The sequence below is a fragment of the Engraulis encrasicolus genome, chromosome 22 (genome assembly GCF_034702125.1).
Source record: "Engraulis encrasicolus isolate BLACKSEA-1 chromosome 22, IST_EnEncr_1.0, whole genome shotgun sequence".
In the NCBI taxonomy this organism is placed as follows: domain Eukaryota; kingdom Metazoa; phylum Chordata; class Actinopteri; order Clupeiformes; family Engraulidae; genus Engraulis; species Engraulis encrasicolus.
This window is the reverse complement of record NC_085878.1, coordinates 46,332,322-46,354,300: the sequence shown is the minus strand read 5'-3', so window position 1 is coordinate 46,354,300 and position 21,979 is coordinate 46,332,322. Positions and strand designations below refer to the sequence as shown.

The following is a 21,979-nucleotide window of genomic DNA, read 5'->3' as shown; positions in this document are numbered from 1 at the left end:
ATTAAATACAAAACAATTAAAATGTATTCTGTCATGTTATCTTCTGAAATGTATTTCTGATATTCTGACTCCATCTTATAAAGACATGCTCAGTCTATAAATATAATGATAATATGCATTCTAATTGGGTGAACTGGCAAAATCAGCAAAGGCTCAAATACACACTGGACTCACTGTATCTAAGTATGGCCCCACAGATGGATGGTTTAATAGATAATTTGGCTGACTGGGATTGGGAAAGTGTGAGAGGAGATTACAGAATAGCAGATTGGTGGAGGACTCCATATGATGACGCTTAATGCATTGAGAATGCTAAACGCAAAAATATAAGAAGATGTCTACTTTGTGCTTCAAATGTTGCTGAATAATGGTATCAAGCCCTGCCTCTGACATCCAATTAGGTGGATCACTTTAGATCTGCCAACAATCATTTGTTCAACCTCTCTATTGCAACATGTACCTCAAACCACTTGTGACAATCTGTTGTTCTACTTTTCATACTTTGGTTGTTTCTGCTAGATTCACTGTTGCAATCTTGTGTCAAGAGTTCTGCAGTCTGAACTATATGTTCTCACACAATGTTTTTTAAAGTTGAAGCTACGGTACTTACTCAAGATGTAACAACAGAGTTCCGCTTTAAAATTGATTTGAGGCATTTCATACTTTCTAAAGGGATTTTCCCCATGTTCTCGAAGCAGGGACACACAGTGGTACATTAAATCCCAACTGTCATTGGGAAATGATGGGAAGAAAAGGGGAAGATGATGGCTTACTCTAAATGCTCTGTATGGCTTACAGTAACCCTCATTGTAATGTAATCTATCAAAGAGCACAGTCGCAACAAAAGTCTACACAACCATCACCCACCTAACAGTGATGCGCGGGCTGACCCGAAAGCAGCGGGCGCTTGCAGTTAACTGCGGTCGACCGCAGGCACGGGTTATGAAATATTATTTTTAATGAAATTCGGGTCGGGTGCGGTCGGTCAGGACCTTTGAAATGATGCCGAATTTTAAAGTAGGCTATAGTCTAGCCAATAGGCTATAGTTTACTTTAGCAGACAGGGAAATTTTTTTGCGAAATAGATCAAAGTTTATATGGCTGAATAACTATGATGGTGCCACGCGCTCTGCAGGAGACTTAATGAGGCTCCTGCGTCAGCCGAATATCTTCTGCGCGCAACTGGTGCAGCAGGTGCAACCATTGAGTGCATTTTGAAGAACACAGAGGGTGCTCTCTAAACAGTGTTCTTATACAATTGTAATGGTTTCGCACTCATGTGTTGCTTACAGAGTTTGTTTTCATTTCCTGTGTCGTACCATGACTACGAGGCAATCCACTTGACGGCTGGCTCCGTCTGCTCACTACAGATTAATTTTCTCCATGTATCCAAACGACGATGTTACTGAAATAAACAGGTGACAGTCGGCAGTCGTCATTGCATGGCCTCGGTTGTACTTTTGTCATACTAGTAAATATTAGTTAATTATTTAGTAAACTTAAGTATTCATGAAAAGATAAATTTTGAAAGTAGACAGCGCAGTTTCAATGAGCAACATCGTTGCCAAACCTACTCTCGCCACCATCCTACACAACACACCTTTTTAAAATAAAATTGCTCAACCTAATTGCCTGGTTGGCATAGTGTCCCCTGGAAATGTTGTGAAATTTCCCCTGAAGAGTCTTTTCTATGTAGTGGAGAAATAATTGACAAATTACCATGTCCACTGGTTAACAAGTTAGCCATATTAGAAGATGCAGTTGGACATCGTTCAAAAGCGAGTGCCTGGCTTTATGCATTATGTTCTTTTAATCCTATCCAAGATTTGACGTCACATTTCCTCAGAACCACTAGACACATCGAATTCAGTCATAATATTCTGCACTTGGTTATTCTTACAGTGTCCAAATGTCTACATGTTACATTTGGCTTGAAATGAACAGATCAGACTGCCCTTTATGAATAGCAGTGTTCAGGGCTCTATCCAAACTACCTAAAGCTATTAAGATCCAGATAATCGTTGTTGCTATTATGTTGTGTTAACAATTTTGCTTTAAACACATATTGTCGAAATGTTGTTGCTAAATTCAAAAGAACAGTGCTGGTGTTTTTACAAGCTCAGGAGTCCGCACTGTAGCCAGCAAAGCCCTTTTGGATCACAGTCAGTGTAGAGGCAGCAGAGCATTAAAATAAATGCATGAATACAGATCTTGGGACCTCTTATTTTAAGGACACAGTGAATAAAATCATACATTGAAAGGGATAAATAGACAGGGATGTACACAAAAAAGGTCCCTTATAATATGGCAGCAGGCTAGGGCATACATACGTTCTTACACATACTCACATACATGCATACATACATACAGCATGTCACAGTCGACAGATATTCAGTGAATACGGGAGTAAATAGCTTTGCTGAAGTTCACAGCTTAAACACACACACTTAAGATAAGAAGTGCCCTACTGCCCCACTGTTCCACAACCTGAGAGAGAGTGAACTTCTGAAAGTCAAGTGGGCCACATACAGGTATAATATCCTCAATGTTGTACATGTATAATACTGTATCTATAACACCCCATCTGTCTGTCTGCAGGACCTGCCTCTCGCTCCGTGGACATGCTGAAAGAGATGATCAAAGCCGGCATGAACATCGCTCGCATGAACTTCTCCCATGGATCCCACGAGGTTGGCACTGACACACACTCGCACGACCACTGGTTCTTGAGTGGCAATGACCTAGAGGGAGACCACACAGCTTTGTGCTTATTTGCATTTATGTATGAAAAGTATGGTATAACAGTAATGTGAATTAATCAAAGAGTTTACCAGTAAATGAGTGCTGTGGGGCTGGAGCGAGGCTGCCTTTGGCCTGCCCAGATGAATGAACCCACATATTCAATCTGGCACATTCTCTATGGTTATCCCGGGCTGAAGTATAACAGCCATGAGCTCTACAGTGTCCTGATTTTACTTGCTGGTTTTACACAATACTGCACAGGTTTTCTTGCACAAAGAAACCGAGCAGTGCTGTGCTTCTCTCTGCCATTTGGCTTTTATACAGTGGTGTAAGTATTTAGATGGAGGTAACTTTATCTGTAACCATATGCAAATGAGAGATGTCTCAGCCTGCTTTAGACTAGGTAACACATCTTTTGTCGTCTGCCACCGGCTGCTTTGAAAAAGGGGGGGGTATCTTATCCCTTCTTGGTAATAGCTTTGTAATTGTTTTATTACATCCAGGGCTTCGAACCGGTTCAAGGAACGAAAACGAAAACCAGGAACTTTTTGTATTTTACAGGGAACAGAAACGAAACCGGAAACGTTATTATTTTTTATGTTCTGGAACAGGATCACTTATTTAAAAATAATGGTAACCGGTTAATACCGGTTAATACCGTTCCTCAAACTAAAAAAAAAGGTCATTATTTTCCTGCGCACCTTACCATGACAGCTGAGGTTCACGTCCTGTGTGACATCAGACATTCTCTGACTGAATGGAGAGAGAGCTGTGGATTACAAAGTCTTCACTCCACATCTTAAGAGAAACCACTGTCATACAAAAGGACAGAGTTTGCGTTGCATTATTGTAAGACATTGCAGGGAAGCGTGTGTAAAGCACACCAACAATGTTCGGCGTTATTGGGCATCCATGACCGCTTCAAATATGCTCAAACTCACAATGTCCATCATAGTGCTCCCTGTGACCCAAGTCAGCGTGGAGCGCACATTTTCATCATTGAGGTTTATTCCCTGCTTCTCCGTTTAGGTCGTCCCTGAGTGACAAAATTCTGGAAGATATTCTTTTCATCCGCTTGAATAAACAGTTTGGAATATAGGTTGACTCATTTGCACTTCCGTCTTTCTTGGTTAACGTCAGTTAGGCCTATGGGGAGTAATCAGCTGACAGGAACGAAATTAACCGTTCCGGGAACAATATTTTTTGGTTCTAACCGGTTCGGGAACGTCAATTTATCGGTGGAACTCAGAACCGGAAACGTTATAATTCCGTTTCTGTTTGGAACGGAACGTTAGGAAAAAAATAACGGTTCAAAGCCCTGATTACATCACTTGTTGCTATGTGCAAAGAGTTTGCCCAGTGTGGATCAAGGATCCTGTGAGTGTGTGCCGTGACAGGGCAGACATAAAAGCTAATCTAAAACCCTACCGGCATACAGACTCTAGAGTGGCAGTCGCTATAAATACTTTATCTTCAGACAGCAGCTCTTGGCCCTATCTCTCTCGCTCATTCTCGCTCTCTCTCTCTCTGTCTCTGTCTCTGTCTCTGTCTCTCTCTGTCTCTCTCTGTCTCTCTCTGTCTCTCTCTCTCTCTCTCTCTCTCTCTCTCTCTCTCTCTCTCTCTCTCTCTCTTTCTATCTGTCTTTCTGTCTTTCTTTTACTTTCTATTCCCCTCTCTCTCTCTCTCTCTCTCGCTCTCTCTCTCATATAAATGTCACTCTTTTTCTCTTTCCCACACGCACCAACCACACATACTGTACAGTATTGTAATTGTGTCTTCCAACACCATCTGAAGAAGTAACTGTTTTGACAACAGATAGTTGGGGGCTGTACATCTGTCCTCTGTAATTGTGGCGGTAGCCTCTTCAAGCATCAGTGGGTTGGACGAGATGTAGTGTGGTTTGAAATATGTAATTTACAGGATTACCAACTACGATGACGGGCACCTACACGAGTCAGGCAACCAGTGAAACATGTGATTATACTAAAAGGTGGTGTTATTATCAGGGATGACCTCTACCAAGAGAAACAATTTCCTTCTCATGCTTGCCAAGTGAGTCACCTTGCCCTCTCAACCTTGACCAGGGCAATATGATTATTGGCTCATTACAATGTCTATACCTTCATAACCCACATCAAAGGCAGTTTCATTTTGATGATGGCAGTTTCTAACGGCCCATTTGAAAGACAAGGGAGGGTAGAAAAAGGAAGAACCTGAGTTGATTTATATGGCAGCTCCATGAAATGCCTCTACTTTAATCTGTGAGTTGCTGAAGGTTTCTTTAGCGATCCTTTGTAGGATTGAATTCATAAGTACAGTATGTGTCATATGTGAGTACACCCCTCACATTTTTGCAGATTTGTGAGCATATGTTTTGATAGGACAACATAAAAGACATTTCACTCACAAATTTGATACAGTTTGATTCTTTGTGAATGAACAACAAATTTAAGCAAAATACAGCTATTAATACTTGAACATGTACCCACAAAAGTGAGTATACCCCAGATTAAAATTCGGTACAGAAGAGGCCGTGTTGGCCCGAATAGTCTCGAAATTAAAAGGGAGGTCATTGGTCCCTTTTTCATTTCAGACGATTCGGGCCAACACGCCCCTTCTCTACCGGATTTTAATCTGGGGTGTACTCACTATAGTGGGTACATGTTCAAACATTGATGGCTGTATTCTGCTTAAATTTGTTGTTCACATTCACAATTCATATACTTTTTATCTCTTTTTTTCATCTGATGGGTATTTTTATTATGCCGTTTTATTGTGCTACTGGATGGGCCTACATGGGCTTACAACTTGCATGTCTACTCTTTGACACACTGACACAACATGGGCTTGGTCATAAATTGTGTTGGAGGAGATTGAACCCTAGATTATACTGGCAATGCCCTGCACTATGGCACTATGTAACAAGCCACATGCTAACCATGGGACTCGGTTTGGCCTCTAACCACAACATCTTGCCAGCTAGCTTAATATTGACCAGACTTGGCACGGGAATAAGTCTACTAGGGTAACACAAGTCCTTTAATGTCCTTATTTTCACTGTGTCTGGTTGTTGGCACTAATCAGAGGTGATGCCTGAGATCAGGTTCAGAGGTTGCATTAAGGACTTGGTATCAATTGTGTATCTTTTCCTTCAGCCTTTAGCTGTGTTCATTTTGCCTTTGTCTGGATGAAACACCTGGCAGGGTGCCAGTAATACAGTGTTAGACAATAGGTTGTATCGTCACTGTGTATAGTCATGTATATTTGAAACATTTGGCATTTCTAGGTGTATAATTATTTCTTGTGTTCTTACCCCATGTTCCTCTTGCTTTAATACTGGGCCTTGCTGTTTTTGTGTGTTTGTGATCTTCTGTGTATCCTAATCCTGATGCCTCCTGTGCTCTGCAGTACCATGGGGAGACCATGAAGAATGTCCGCGAGGCGGCCGAGAGCTTCGAACCCGGCAGCATCCACTACAGGCCAGTAGCCATCGCCCTGGACACCAAGGGCCCAGAGATCAGGACTGGACTCATCAAGGGGGTAAGGACACACACACACACACACACACACACACACACACACACACACACACACACACACACACACACGTGAATCAATTTCTCCTCATGAAAAGCTTGTCATCTTTTTGAACCTCCTTGAAAATGAAAAATGTCTTTATGGCATGCCGTATAATTCTCTCATATAATTTTATGTGGATTTTAGCCACAACGACAGCAATCCGTATCTCATACAATTTTACAATTAAATTTTGCAATGTATACAAATGTATTTTTGTCCATACATCAGAAGTAACGATCCAATTTCTGAAGTAATACCTTTGCTAACTAGCTAAGTTGGATGTCTGGTTGGTTAGGTTTTTGTCGGAACATCGAGATGTTTTTTGCTCTTCCCATTTAATGAGCTTGTACTGACCCATGACTGTACTGTAGTAAAGGACGTTTGAAATGTGTTTGGACACTTAAGTTCCTCATCCGTACCGTCATCATCTCCCCCTCTTCCTCTCCCTGTCCCTCTCCCTCTTCTTCTTCCTCTTCCTCTGGCTCCCTAGAGTGGCACGGCCGAGGTGGAGCTGCAGAAGGGCAACAAGATCAAGGTGACCGTGGACGACGCGTTCATCGAGAACTGCGACGAGGAAACGCTGTGGCTGGACTACAAGAACATCACCAAGGTGGTGGAGATCGGCAGCAAGGTCTACATCGACGACGGACTCATCTCCCTACAGGTGCTCGAGATTGGTGAGTGGACATTTTCACAGATTTACTTTGAAAGGTTTCCCCCTCTTTTCTGTTTAGCTTTTTTTCTTTGTCTCGTTTGTTGTTTTCTTGATTCTTTAAAAAAAAATCTATCCATTTTGTATTTCTTTATTTAGTTCTGCTGTTTTTGGTTACATTTAGCTTTTTGCCGTACCAGATACAGTGCAGTGTAACAAATATGGAACATGATGTTCTAACCCTGTGGCATAGCCAAAGTATGTATAGCGTAAGAACATGTTGTGACAGTGCGATGTTGCAACATAGTGTTCCGACATGTAGATTAAAAAAGAAGTTGCCTTTTTTACCTTTTTCACCTCATCTTTTTTTCGGTCTGCTGCCCCCTGTTCATCTGTCTTGCTATAAAATTCTGTCTCCCTATATTTCTGTTAATGTCTGTAATACTTACCGGTACTGTCCCTAAATATCAATGTGTGTTCCTCTCAGGCTCCAACATCTGTCATTTCATCTGTAATTTCCATTGTTCTATCCTCCCTTCCTGTTTGCCTGAATTATATATATTCCTGTGTTCTTTTTTCCCATATTCTCTGTGGGCGCAATGCCTCAATGAGCTAAGACGCCACACCATTACGCCGATGACCTGGGTTCAATTCTTGGGTGCATTTCTCGAAAGCACAGTTGTTAGCAGTTAGCAACTTGGGTAGTTGCCAATGGGAAATTGCATTGCAACCAGCAAAGTAGCTACCGTAGTTAGTAGGTACACTTTCGAGAAATGCACCCCTGGCCTGCGGTCATTTGCCAATCCTTCCCAGTCTCTCTGTCCTCATTCGTTTCCTGTCTCTCTCCCACTGTCCTATCTGAAATAAAAGCATGGAACCCCCAGAAAATCTTTTTTTTTTAATGTCCATCTCTTCCCTCTGCAGGCGGCGACTACCTGACGTGCGAGATCGAGAACGGTGGCACGCTGGGCAGCAAGAAGGGCGTGAACCTGCCCGGCGCGGCGGTGGACCTGCCAGCCGTGTCGGAGAAGGACGTCAAGGACCTGCAGTTCGGCGTGTCGCAGGGCGTGGACATGATCTTCGCCTCCTTCATCCGCAAAGCGGCCGACGTGCATGCAGTGAGGGCCGTGCTGGGGGAGAAGGGCAAGAACATCAAGATCATCAGCAAGCTGGAGAACCATGAGGGCGTGCGCAGGTACGAGGAGTGTTTGTGTTTTTGTGTGTGTGTGTGGTTGTGGTTGTGGTTGTGTGCATGGGCATGCTTTTTCAATTTGTGTTTTTTTTGTGTGTGTGAGCCTTGTTAGTACTTAGTACAACTGCCAACTCTTCACTGGTTCTCCATGATGCACTGTGTTGGGACAACTGACCTCTTTTAATAGACATCATTGGTTTATTACATAGTATTACATAGTATTACTAGCATTTATTTAGTAATAATTATATTATTTATAATTGGTAGTAAGAGGTCAGTCATTTTGCATCATAGGTGGCCTTGACTTTTGATATGCAGACCTGCTACAGCAGTCATACTGTATATACAAAATAACATACTAAGGATTTTGTAACATTCATATTGCATCAAAGGTTAAGACATTTACTCTTGCTCATATATTCTATATGAATTAGCCAGCTGCAGCATAACTGGTTATTACATACCAGTAGTAAGGATGCCATGTCATGTAACCGTTTATTAAATAAATTAGTAGTAAGGATGGCATGTCATTCATATTGCCCCAGAGATGACCTTGGAAATCATAACTAGTTGATAATTACAGTAATTCCATTGTCATGGTATGCAAGCCATATTTCATCAGCAATGACCTCGACTACCTCTGTCCTCTCCCCACAGGTTTGATGAGATCATGGAGGCTAGTGATGGCATCATGGTTGCCCGTGGCGACCTGGGTATCGAGATCCCCACAGAGAAGGTTTTCGTGGCCCAGAAGATGATGATTGGACGCTGCAACAGGGCCGGCAAGCCAATCACCTGTGCCACACAGGTGAGTGAGCATCATTAGCAATTTAACTCGTCCTCTGATTCACCTCTTGCTTTCCACCAAGAAAGGATTAAGGCTTAAGTAGTTAGCAGCATACTGTGTACTTGACTGGCAGAAATTTAGATCTGCATCATCGGTAAAGAAAAGATACATTGATGACTTTTTTTGTTCTTTAGTTATATTCCTAACAGACTGATGCAAACAAAAACATAATCTATTTGGGGAGGTAATGATCCAAGTTCTAGCGAGTAGTTAAGTCTGCTCAATGTCTTTTAAATACCCAGCGGTTACCCAGCATTCAGTCTTCATAAATCAACGTTGTGTAAGAGAGGCCAAATGCATTATATTTGATCTATGCAACACACACTTCACCCTACTACACCTGGCCTGCCGATACAGGAGTATGCACGCCCATACCAGCAGACTAAGGGCCAGCCTCTTCCCTCAGGCCACACAGATGCTTAACAAGATCAAATATCTGGTAAATCTTGCAGATGTTGGAGAGCATGATCAAGAAGCCCAGGCCGACCCGTGCCGAGGGCAGTGACGTGGCCAACGCCGTGCTGGATGGAGCCGACTGCATCATGCTGAGCGGAGAGACGGCCAAGGGAGACTACCCCCTGGAGGCCGTGCAGACACAGCACAAGGTGAGAGGGCGGCCCCTAGTGGCCGGAGGCTAGTCATTGCAACATTGCAACTAGAAACGTATGCCTAAATACCAGTGTTCTGAAAACATTACTACTGTCGGATGAAGAAATATATCCTTATATGGTTTATATAATACTTAAATTTGTAGTCACTTTGCGTGTTTTGCATGAGATTTGAGCCCAGTAATTATGGGGTCCTGAGACGTTTCTGCTATGTAATTTTAAAATGTGATGAGAAACTACGGCCAAAGCCTAACCTCACATTTATATTGTTTTAGAATCACTCCATTCTTTTATATGTCATGCATTTTGTTCTTCTGTTTGTTGTAAACATCAGGGTGAGCTAGATTGAGACCGTACTGTGAGAGAACCATTATGGTCCTATTATATGAACAGGGCCTACTCTCTACAGTAAAAGGCCAGTGTCAGATAACAGCCCCCTAGACAAAGGGTGCCAGTGAACAGCTGACAGGCCTCGCTCGAGTACCCTCCTCTTGCGCAAGAGCCAGCGTTCAGCCTGCCAGAATTTGATAAGCCAGCTTTCCAGTCCTCCACTCCTCCTCTTCCTCCTCCTCCTCCTCCTTCTGCTGCTGCTGCTGCTGCTACATGCACCACACCTCCTCCTCTTCATCTGCTGCCTCCCTCGTTCTCCATGCCACTCCACTGCTCCCCTCATCGCTCCTCTGGTGAGAGGGAGCACCGCCATGCATGCCACTTCTGTCTGCATGAAGTCCAGAGCTGCTACGCCTTCCTGCCTGCCTGCCTGTCTGTCTGTCTGCCTGTCTGCATGCATGCACACCTGAATGCACTGCATGCCTCCACTACCTGCATGCATGCCCTCACTGCCTCCTCCACTACCTGCATACCACACTGATTGGTTAGGCAACAGTTGGCTCCCACCCCGCCCTGCACTGGTTAAGTCTTGTTTTGTTTTTTGACACCTTGAGGCCTTACTCACCTTTCGTCCGTCTGAGATGACGAGATGGGACAAATGACGGCATGTGCCCAGAGGCACTGCACTCATACTGTCCTTGACATGCATGCCCTGCATGTAACTACCCTTTTACCCAACTACCCACATCATTTACCCATGTCCTCCACCCCCTTGCCCCCCTGGAGGAACAGCCTCCTCCTGTGCAGTAGTTAGTTCCACATCATTGCTTGACCCCTCCTACTGTGCTTGTTCCCGTTTTGTTCTCCCTCTTTGTGCTAATGTGCCGTTGCCCTTGAACAGTCATTATAGTCACCACACTGCAGCACTAGCCAACAGCTGCTTAGGTATTTTGGCAGTACAGCCAAAATGCTAGCTTGCTCACTTACGTGCTAACAAACGCTTTGACATGTTGGCAGGAGGCCTACAGCCAAAATGCTAGCTTTCAGGCTTTAATGTTAACAAATGTGCATTGCTGCCCTTGCATGGTGTAGCACTACGTAAACAGCACACTATTGACTAGCGCCAAGTGCTTTCGATGCTTTTGCATGGTGTAGCACCATGCTAATGCAAACATGGGAACAGGTTTGGCTGCATACTCCTGAAGTAGCCTTCTTGAGTGTGTGGCCAGGTCAGGGTCAAGGAGCCAAGCCACTGTTTGCATGGCGTCTGTCTGCCTGATTGTGTCACCGAGCCGCTACTCATTTCCCCTTTTCTCACACACGCTCCGCCTCAGCTTCCCTAAAGCTCACAAGAATCTTTATGTGTGTGCAGCTTCGTTTTTATGCGCATCTTTCTCAACTTCCTTTAGTTTCGCTGTAATTCTGATCTTTTACACTGATTATTAATGGCTTTGTAGTATGCCCACCACAGCACATGGCATTTTAACATTGTGATGCCATGTATGCATATAGCTTGAAGTGATGAATGTGTAACCAGCAGGGTGAGCTGTCCTTATCAGTGTGCCCTCTCTGTGGCGTAGTTGGCATTCAACTGACAAGACAAGTGACTTGGCATTCACACATCCATGCCACATAACAGCAGCCTGTAGTGAGACTCGGCCCGCAATCTGTCTCATCAAGCATCAAGTGAGATTGCAGTGATTAAAGTGCCAATCGAATGTACATTTCTTTTTTTCTAATCATGTGTACATTTTATCTGTTTGTTCTTGGCTTCACTAATTGCAATTACATGTACAAATCTACTTATCACTGTCCCCTACTTTCTTTTTAATGTGTCCCTCCTGTCCTCTCTCCCTTCTCCTTTTTGCCTTCCTTCCCGTTTCTTGTCATCCTTGGATTCCACCTCTGTCCATCTTGTTTTGTGACTCCTGTGTTTTGTAACTGTCCACGTGTCTCTGTCTCTTCCTGTCTGTCCTCATTGTCCTCTTTTGTAATGTCTTTGTTCATATTCGTTTCATATTCACTCCACTCTGTCTTGCTCTTTCTTCACTTCTATGCATTGATCCATCTCTATTTTCTTTCTCGTCGGCACATTAATTGTTCGTCTCCTGTCACTCTTTGTTTTGGCTGCCTGTGTTGGCATCTTTGTCAATTTGTGCCCTACGTCCTTCTCCTACCTCGTCCTGTCTTGTGGTTCTTCCCTTCCTCCTTCCTCCATCCTCCTTCCTCCCATCCTCCTCTATGTTTTTAATGACCTACCCTTCGCCGGCATGCCTCGCCTCTTCCTCGCCTCGTCATCTCACTTCACCGACCGCCAGATTGCGCGCGAGGCCGAGGCGGCCATGTTCCACCGGCTGGTCTTTGAGGACCTGCGCCGCTGCACGCCGCACTCCAGCGACCCGGCCGAGGCCATCGCCATCGGCGCCGTGGAGGCCTCCTTTAAGATCCTGGCCTCCGCCATCATAGTGCTCACCGGCTCTGGCAGGTAGGGCAGCAAGCAACACTTTCCCAACGTCTCCTCGCCTTAACTATCCCACTCTCCTCCTATTCACATCGGACCAAAGGAAAGAGGGAAGGCAGGTAGGGCCACTAGTCCACTCTCCTCCTCCTGTCCACATGATCAAAGGAAGGAAGGAGGCAGGTAGGTCGGCAACAGCCTGGAGAGGCTGTGGGTGGGCCTGGAGGACAAAACCCCCACCCCAACCTTTTCTCCCCAGCAGCCGAGGATGGAGGCAAGCAGAGAGGAGGGGGAAGACGGATGAGGGCAAAGGTGTTAAGAACGGCTGGTTTTCTGGAGGTTTTGCTACATGCAGGGAGAGTAGGGAGAGAGAAAGGATGTGAGATGAGTTCGAGGGCTGTGCAGTTGAGGCAAATGATTCTTAATGGCTGTGGAAATGTATGAAGAGTCCAAAAGCGACATGGATGTCCCTTAACTCCTCTTTAAACTTCATTTCAATTTGGTTGATTATTGTCCCTTTTTTTAAAGACCTGACATCTAAAATATTTTGGTGTACCATTTGCCATTCTTCGAAAGAATATACCCACCCAGTTCACACTGATCATTTTTATGCTTTAAAATTTTGACCCCATAATCTTTATAACCTTGGGAATTAAAGCATAAAAGACGCTAGGTGTGCTTATATGATTTTGAAAATTGCAATCTGTCCCAGCTTGTACAGTATGGATAATATGTATCCCCTCGCCCCTTGTGATTTTGCACTATTAAGTAATGCCATGTGATATTATACATCTTCCTTAGTAAATATAAATCGCCTGCATAACCATTTGCCATCTCCAACAATATACTCCAGCCCTCCAGCTCAGCCTCCAGTCAGTGTGAAAGGTTATCAGTGTGACTGAGTGTAACTCCTATCCCTTCTTTGCGGGTGATGCCCTCCACCCCCGTCCTCCTTCGCCTCTCACCCCATGGGTGTGTGGGGTTCCTGGGCTTGGGTGCGGTTGGCTGTTTGGTCGTTGGCGTTGTGGGGTGTGTAGATCGCCCGCGAGGCCGAGGCAGCCATGTTCCACCGGCAGCTGTTTGAGGAGCTGCGGCGCTCCACGCAGCTGACGCGCGACCCCACCGAGGCGGTGGCCATCGGGGCCGTGGAGTCCTCCTTCAAGTGCTGCGCCAGCGCCATCATCACCCTCACCAAGACCGGCAGGTCAGGACAGCAGGGGAGAACCTGCAGTACATACACAGACACACTCACGGCACATACAATACACACAGGCACGCCAAACATCCTCACCAAATCCGGCGGGTCAGGAGTGCTGGGGAGAACATGCAACACACACACACACACACACACACACACACACACACAGACACACACACAGACACACACACAGACACACACACAGACACACACAGACACACAGACACACACACAGACACACACACAGACACACACAGACACACAGACACACACAGACACACACACAGACACACACACAGACACACACACAGACACACACACAGACACAGACACACAGACACACACACAGACACACAGACACACACACAGACACACAGACACACAAACACACAGACACACAGACACACACACACACAGACACACACACACACAGACAGACACACACACAGACAGACACACACACACACACACACACACAGAGACACACACAGACACACACACACACACACACACACACACACACACACACACACACCAACCAACCTCCTCCTCACCAAGAACAGCAGGTCAGGACCACATGGGAGAATGCACACACACCCACACACACACACTGATGTCCTCGTGAATCCTACATCATCATCGTCATCAGCACCAGCCTTATGCATAAATATATTCTCACCAGGACCTGCAGGTCGGTCTAGTATGAAGACACACACTAACGTCCTCACCAAAACATCAACAGCATCATACACCCACACATGAATTCTGTAAATATCGCTGTGTCCTCATGACTGCAGGCATCTATTTATACACATAAACACAGACATGTACATATGCACGTAAACATATTGTCATCAAGGCTGGCAGGTCAAAGCAGCATGGTAATGTGCATTGACCCCTCCACCAAGACCAACAGGTAGGGCACTAACAGGTGGGAATTATGAGATGGGCAAGAGTGTGCTGCTGAAGCCAGCTTACTGGTGATCTGCTTAACTAACTTCCTGAGTGCCACCCACATGCTGTGTAAGTGTTCCAGTGTCTGTTGTAGATGTTCCTCCCCATTACTAACTAATCATAATACCAATCTGGTCCAAAAAAGAAATTGATGTGGTTATATTAACCAAAATTTTCAAAGACTTCTGTGTTTCAGTTGGCACTTGATCCCAGCATGTTGGTGTCCTTACTGGTTGCGTGCGTGTGATTGATGACTGTGATTGATTTTTGAAGGGCAAAATATGTAGAAATGGGTAAAATTTGAGTTTGAGTGCATTTACCTTTTGCTTCTGTTTTCTTCTGTTGTTGAGGTGTTGTGGTGTTTTTTTCTCACCTGAACTGCAACAAATGGTTGTGGGCTTTGAAGTGACCTCACGGATGCAAACAGCATGTTGCAACACTTGTAAATGGCTAATATGTTTGGCTAGACCGACGTTACACCATTGTTGTTTTTTCTTATTATGGTACATTTTACTGTGCAGATACAGTTAAAACAGTCGGACATAATCAATTAACACTTGTGTTCTAACAGAATTGTATTTATGTTGGACTTTTAGTACTTTTTCAAATTATGTTGGCACTAACATACAGTGTTAGCTTTCCATACAGCTACCTAGTTGCAACAGGTTGCCGACATGAAGCCCTAATGACCATGTATAATTTCTTGTTGATTTTGTGATCGCTATGGCACTATCATAATCCCTGTGAAAACTATCTTCCTGTCAACAAATGTACCAATAGATTCCGCTAAAACATAATCACTGCTTATGTTCTACTGAAGGTGCCCATGTACTAATTGTGGATGATGCAGCTCTTTATCATGCTTTTTGTGCACAAGTGTCACCCACAAGATATTGAAACCACCTCCGCTTCACTCCACCACCTCTCCTGACGGCGTCTCTCTCTGCCCGCAGGTCTGCCCAGCTGATCTCCCGGTATCGCCCCCGCGCCCCTATCATGGCGGTGACGCGTAACGACCAGACGGCGCGCCAGTGCCACCTGTACCGCGGCATCTTCCCCGTCTTCTACAACAAGCCCGCCCACGACGTCTGGGCCGAGGACGTGGACATGCGCGTCAACCACGCCATGGAGATGGGTCAGTATGCATTGACATGTGACACTGGGTTATTTCTATTATCCTAACTCCCATCCTCCCTCGTGCTTGTAGCCTCATGATGAGGTCGCAACACGTTTAATTGGATACCTCGCAAAAATGCAATTCAAAGGTCGATTTGCCATCAGGATGTGGTTAAAACCAGCCTATTTTTTTATCAAAAGAGTTTTTCCAGCAGCCAGATCAGCAAATTAATCATGTGGAAATGGTTTGCAATTGTATTCCACTTACAGTAATTTCTGTTATTTGATCTGTATACAGTCCCAAGAAAAAGTTTGTACACCCTTTGAAATTTCTTACCTTTCTGTCAAAATTGGTCATAAAACATGGTCCGATCTTCCCGGAAATCACCAGAAGGAACAACCAGAGTCTGCTTTAACTAATTCAACCCAAACATTTACAAGTTTTCATATTTTTATTGGCCATAAGATGTAAACATTCACAGGACAGCAAGGCATAAGTAAGTACACCCTTGCATTCAATAGGTTTTAACCCTAAGTTAGTCACAATAACCTCAACCATATGTTTCCTGTAGTTGCAGATCAGATTAACAAAACAATCTGGATGTATCAGGTCTCCCTCTTCTTTAGAAAACTGCCTCTCGTCAGCAAGGTTTGTGGGATGTCTGGAGTGCATAGCTTTCTTGATTTCATACCATATAATCTCAATTGTTTTTTGTCAGGGATTTGACTGGGCTATTTCAGAATGTGTATTTCATTATTATGAAGCCATTCTAAAGTCGATTTGCTTCTAAAGTATGGGTTGTTGTCACATTTCAGGACCCATACTCTTGTGTGCTTCAACTGTGTGACAGACTACCTCACTTTTTTCTGTAAAATATCTCGATAAACTTCTGAGTTCATTGTTCCACTGATAATAGCAAACTGTCAAGGGCCTGAGGCAGCAAGGTATCCACATATAATGATGCTCCCGCCACCATACTCAAAGGTGGAGATGATGTTTTGGTGAAGGTGTGGTTCTCCAGTTCTCCTCCAAACATGACATTGTGTGTTCCCCTGAACAATTCAACTTTGGTTTCAACGTTGGTCTACAGAATATTTTGCAGTAATTCTATGAAGCATATAAATGCTTTTTCGCAAACCTCAAAGGTGCAGCAATATTTTTTTGGACAGAAACCCCATTAATTTTAGATTGGCAGAATGAATCCCATTTTTAGCTATTCTTGGTTACATCTCCTCTTCTGAGTATGGTGGCGGGAGCATCATTATATGCGGCTACCTTGCTGCCTCAGGCCCTTGACAGTTTGCTATTATCAGTGGAACAATGAACTCAAGTTTATTGTGATATTTTACAGAAAAAACGTGAGGAAGTCTGTCACACAGTTGAAGCACACAAGAGTATGGGTCCTGAAATGTGACAACAACCCATACTTAAGAAGCAAATCGACTTTAGAATGGCTTCATAATAATGGAATACACATTCTGAAATAGCCCAGTCAAAGCCCTGACAAAAAAACAATTGAGATTATATGGCATGAAGTCAAGAAAGCTATGCACTCCAGACATCCCACAAACCTTGCTGACGAGAGGCAGTTCTCTAAAGAAGAGGGAGACAAGATACAACAGATTGTTTTGTTAATCTGATCTGCAACTACAGGACAAGTCTGGTTGATGATATTGCAACTAACTGAGGGTTAAAACCTACTTAACGCAAGGGTGTACTTACTTATGCCCGGTTCTCCTGTGAATGCTATGGCCTTATGACCAATAAAAATATAATAACATGTAAATATTTGGGTGGAATTAATTAAAGCAGACTCTGATTGTTCCTTCTTGAGACTTCCGGGAAGATCAGACCATGTTTTATGATACATTTTGACAGAAATGTAAGAAATTTCAAAGGGTGTACAAACTTTTTCCTGGGACTGTATTTCCTGTGCACTTTGTATCTGCTAGTGATGTTGCCTATGATTTATGTCCTCCATTGCAAGTCGCTTTGGTTAAAAAGCGTCTGGCAATTGCAGTGTAATGTAATGTAATGTTATTTGAAAAAAGGAGTTGACTGTATGCTGTAAGATATGTCACATTTAACCATTAATGTAACAGAAGAAAATGTAGCATAACACAACTGCAGTCCGTGTGCCTTGTTGAAGGTTGAAACAGATTAATAGCATGTACTTGATATTAATACATCATGGTGTTACTGAAAGCACCATCAAAGGATGTGGGCTCTGTGATAGATGCTCTGTGTTGACCTCAGCTCTAAAAGACAAATGCTCTGCATTGATTTCTGTCTGCTGGTTTTCATTCCAGGCAAGGCCAGAGGCTTCTTCAAGACCAACGATGCCGTCATCATCCTGACCGGCTGGCGCCCCGGCTCCGGCTACACCAACACCATGCGTGTGGTCCTGGTCCCCTAAGCTGCCCCTCTCTCCTCCTTTCTACCCCTCCATTGCTCCCTCTCTGCGGGGAGCTGTCCCCCCCGCGCCCCCAATTGCACCCCTCCTCAACTCCCCTCTCAACCCCTACCCACCAAAAATTTGATCCACACCAGGTAGCCGTTCGTCCAACTCTACCAAGGCTCTTGTTAGGACCACCATCCCACTCCACACACTCGCACACTCCCCCCACTCCAACGCTACCGTTTCTAGGTGTAGGAAACCAATGACAGGAGGAAGATCCTGCCCAGCCTCTTCCATATTTAAGGGCCAGTTAATGTGGCGCCGGCTTGACTCAAATTTGTAAAGAAATGCAAAAACAAAAGTCAAAACACACCAGTAATCCAGACCAGTGTATGTGATCTACCAGTGTCTGAACCTCCTCTGCACACACACAGGCACACAAATACTCTCCACTGCATTCCCTGAAGTTCTCATGATCTGATCCCAGAGCAGCTTGAGTGGCTATTTATTCACTATATTTCTTAGCAAGACACCAGTGTGTAGAAGCCTGACTGAAAGTGCTGTTGTCTGGACCGTTTGCATGCACTCCTTCTTTCCCTCCCTTCCTCCATCCCTGACCTATTAACCCCCCCCCCCCCATCCCCTGATGCCTAATGTCTTATGAAAGTCGTTAGGCATTGAAACAAGCCACACCCCTTTCCCCTTAAATGAAGATGGTTACTGAACGCAATGTTGTTTCCCACCAACTCGAACAAAACGTGGCTTTTCTGAAGCACTTGTGGGGGTCTATGACGCTCATGCCCAGACCATGAGCCCAGGGGTGACACCCCCACCGCCCCCCCCCCCCCCCAATCCAATCTTCCCCTCTCGGATCCCACCCCCACCCCTCTTACATGGCCAGCATAGGTCAGTTTGTTTTGTGTTCTGTATATGCGCTTCTGCTGTGTTTTAAGTGTTGCAATCCTCATCTACTGTAGACAATGTTACACTCTGTATTATACTTGACGTTGAAAACAATGGTGGCACCTTTTTTTTCTTTCTTTCTTTCTTCTTTCTTTCTTCTTGGGTTCATCAGCAATCAGTGCGGTTTAACTTTTTTTTTCCTAACTGAAGAGAAGTGTTAATATTTGGCTGCCTGATGATTTTTTTTTTAGTTTGTATTAGACCACCGTTACTATTTTAATGTTCTGTATTTAGAACACGTGTATGTGTGAATAGGAAAGCCTGTAGAGGGCGAAGATGATGTAATGGCACGTTAACTACCAAGTCCACTCCTGAGGATTGTGGGTAATATTCCCGAAGTGTGTAACATAGATCGGATGTGTGAGGGCTGCTGGCTTGGTTGCTGTGTTGGGGGACAAAACGGCACTTTGGAAAGTGTGTTCGGTTGGTTATTTGCTTATACTTTTTTTTGTCCTTCTTCAACATTGTCCATTCTGTCTAATGGTATCTGGGACACATAAACTTTGGCACTGTTTTTGTGTTTGTCTGTGTGTGTGCGCGCGTGTGTCTGAGGATCTGAGTGTCTGTCTGATGATGTGAATGAATGTTTCTCATCCTGTATTACTAAGTCTGTTCACCTAAGCTTCTTTGACTGTGTCGCAAGGGTTTGAGGTCTGTGGCTGTGTATAAACAAAACGAGTAACGCTGTGTATCAATCTGGTGTGCTGCGCTGTCCTCCGAGTCCGGACTGCAATCAATAAACGAGCTGATGAGCACCTGAACACTGGCTCCCCATTTCTTCATCCCTCTTTTCTCTTTCTTTTTGGGTCTCCAGGCCTGGTTGTAAACGAAAATCCTGAGCCTGAACCTTTAACCTTTAATTAAGAGCCTGTCTAATTATTTTGTTATTACAACCAAAATTGTAATCACCATGTCTTAATCTGTTACTTAAGCCTCTTGGTAATTTTGTGACAGTGTTATGTCATAAATGAATACAGTACTATTTCTGGAAATAAGGTCATTTGACACCTCCTCCTCAGTTAAATGATTGAGTTGTATCTTTCTCCTGCTAGATGGCCCCATAACATTCAATGGTATTTGCTAGCTTTGAACTAGAAGTAACATCACCAGACAAAGAGAACAGCTGGAAGAACAAGAGGAAGATAAAGCTCAATCAGCGGAGGAGTTCAGTTTCCAGAAATGGTGCTGTGTCACTTCCTCATTAAATGGTGAATGGGATCACTGGCAATCTCATCTGCATGAAGGGGACTCTAGAAAAAGAGTGAACATGCTGCTGTCAGCCTAGCTGTCACATCAAGCTCACTGCTTGGCAAGGCAAACCACTCATAGATAAGAAGTCGGGAACTTTGCAAACTTCTCTGTGTACTACTGCTAAATGGCCTACTGATGGCGCTTTGAATAAACTACTTATGTAATATCCATGCAAATTCAGTCAGCAGTCAGACCTGCCGTGTGGGCTTGCACGCATGGACATGGATGTATTTCAGGCTTGTGTAAACGGTTATCTCAGTAGTTTTCCACTCTCTCTCTCATTTCATAAAAGGACTTATGCAGCCTATACAACCCAGGGAGGTTGGCCAATGAGGGCTAGATGAGATTTTCATTTTCAGTTGGATATTCTAAAATGATCTGTGAGCACTCCTAAAATTACTAAGCTGAACGCAGAACAGGCCTTTACTCTCTTTAGTATGAATGTAGGCCTGAAAGACATGATACCTAAATTGAGGAAGGAGGTCAGTTACATTTAACAACTGCCATAAATTAAGACGGATGTTAATTAAGACAGAACAGGGCCTTAGCCCAGGGGTCTCATTTATTGGTTATGGGTGCCCTATTTTGACCTTGGCAGACTGAATCGGGGCCAGTCAGTGTTTTGCCCTTGGGCCCTGTGTGCTATTGTACCGCCACTGGTTGAGAGCTCCACAAGTCCTTAGAATGGCATGAAGGCCTTATCATGTGATCAAAGTTAAACAAACCAACAAAAAAACGCTGACCACCCACACTCACACACCTCTATTCAGTCAGAGGTTAAGTGCTCAGCAGGTTGCTATGGGCTTGTCTGAACAATGCTAACCCTGCGAGGTGGGGTACTTACTGCATATCATCGATTGGAGTCCAGCCAAGAAATGTAGTGTGCCGAACTGCAGGCTGCTGCACGTTAGTCAGTGCAGTCAGGGTAATCGCTATGTAGGGACAAATGGGTCAGCTGTCCCGGGCCCAGAGAAAAACGTAGGCCCAGAATTGGGTCCTCATTACACTGAATGGTGGGGTGAGGGGAATGCCTTTCAAATGACTGTCTCAGACCTGGCCAAAGCTGTCAGCGGCCCAGAGTGCAGTGTAGAGTTGTGCAGGACTTACTGTATTCAGGGGATGAAGACAACCCTGTGAGGACTTATTGCATAGAACAGAGTGCTACACAGCTAGCTCTGGAACCTCAGACGAGAGCTCCGGAATCTTGGATGGAACCTCAGGGAAACACATCACACACCACCCCCCCTGGAGGGGGAGACACCCATCCTCTGCCCTCCGGGACCCCCCGCTTGACAAATTAAGCATTGGTGCTACATAACTGGGCCCTGGCCCGCTGACAGGCAGGACAAAGGGGTCAGTTTGTCCAGGGGCCGGAATTAGGACCCCTTTACAGTACATTGTACTGTATGTGTTGAGAAGGGGGCCCTTTCCAGTGTTTTTTTCCCTGGGCGCAGTCAAACCTGTCAGCGGCCCTGACTTTGCCATCTCAGAAATGAATGGTGTGTCGCTTCATATCAATACATTTGAAATAAAATTGTATGAGATATGGATTGCTTTCGTTGTGGTTAAAATCCACATAAAATGATATGAGAGAATTATATGGCATCATAAAGACCTTTTTAATTGTCAAGGAGGTTCAGAAAGATGACAAGCTTTTCATGAGGAGAAATGTATTCACGTGTGTGTGTGT

General features: G+C 44.4%; 1 protein-coding gene across 4 annotated transcripts in view; it reads left to right on the top strand.

Annotated features, from left to right (window-relative positions):
• The window catches only part of pkma (pyruvate kinase M1/2a), a 31,904-nt gene extending 12,105 nt beyond the window's left edge, over positions 1–19,799 (top strand). For 2 of the 4 annotated variants that reach the window (XM_063188140.1, XM_063188137.1), the window contains exons 3-11: positions 2,599–2,690; positions 6,151–6,282; positions 6,812–6,998; positions 7,898–8,168; positions 8,823–8,973; positions 9,465–9,617; positions 12,269–12,435; positions 15,514–15,695; positions 17,987–19,799. In XM_063188140.1, the coding sequence (XP_063044210.1) occupies positions 2,599–2,690; positions 6,151–6,282; positions 6,812–6,998; positions 7,898–8,168; positions 8,823–8,973; positions 9,465–9,617; positions 12,269–12,435; positions 15,514–15,695; positions 17,987–18,093 (1,442 nt within the window). In that variant the 3' untranslated portion in view covers positions 18,094–19,799. Of the gene's footprint in view, positions 1–2,598; positions 2,691–6,150; positions 6,283–6,811; positions 6,999–7,897; positions 8,169–8,822; positions 8,974–9,464; positions 9,618–12,268; positions 12,440–13,445; positions 13,613–15,513; positions 15,696–17,986 lie in introns of those variants that run through there. The other 2 variants (XM_063188138.1, XM_063188139.1) reach the window with 2 other exon arrangements.
• Positions 19,800–21,979: the final 2,180 nt, after the last annotated feature.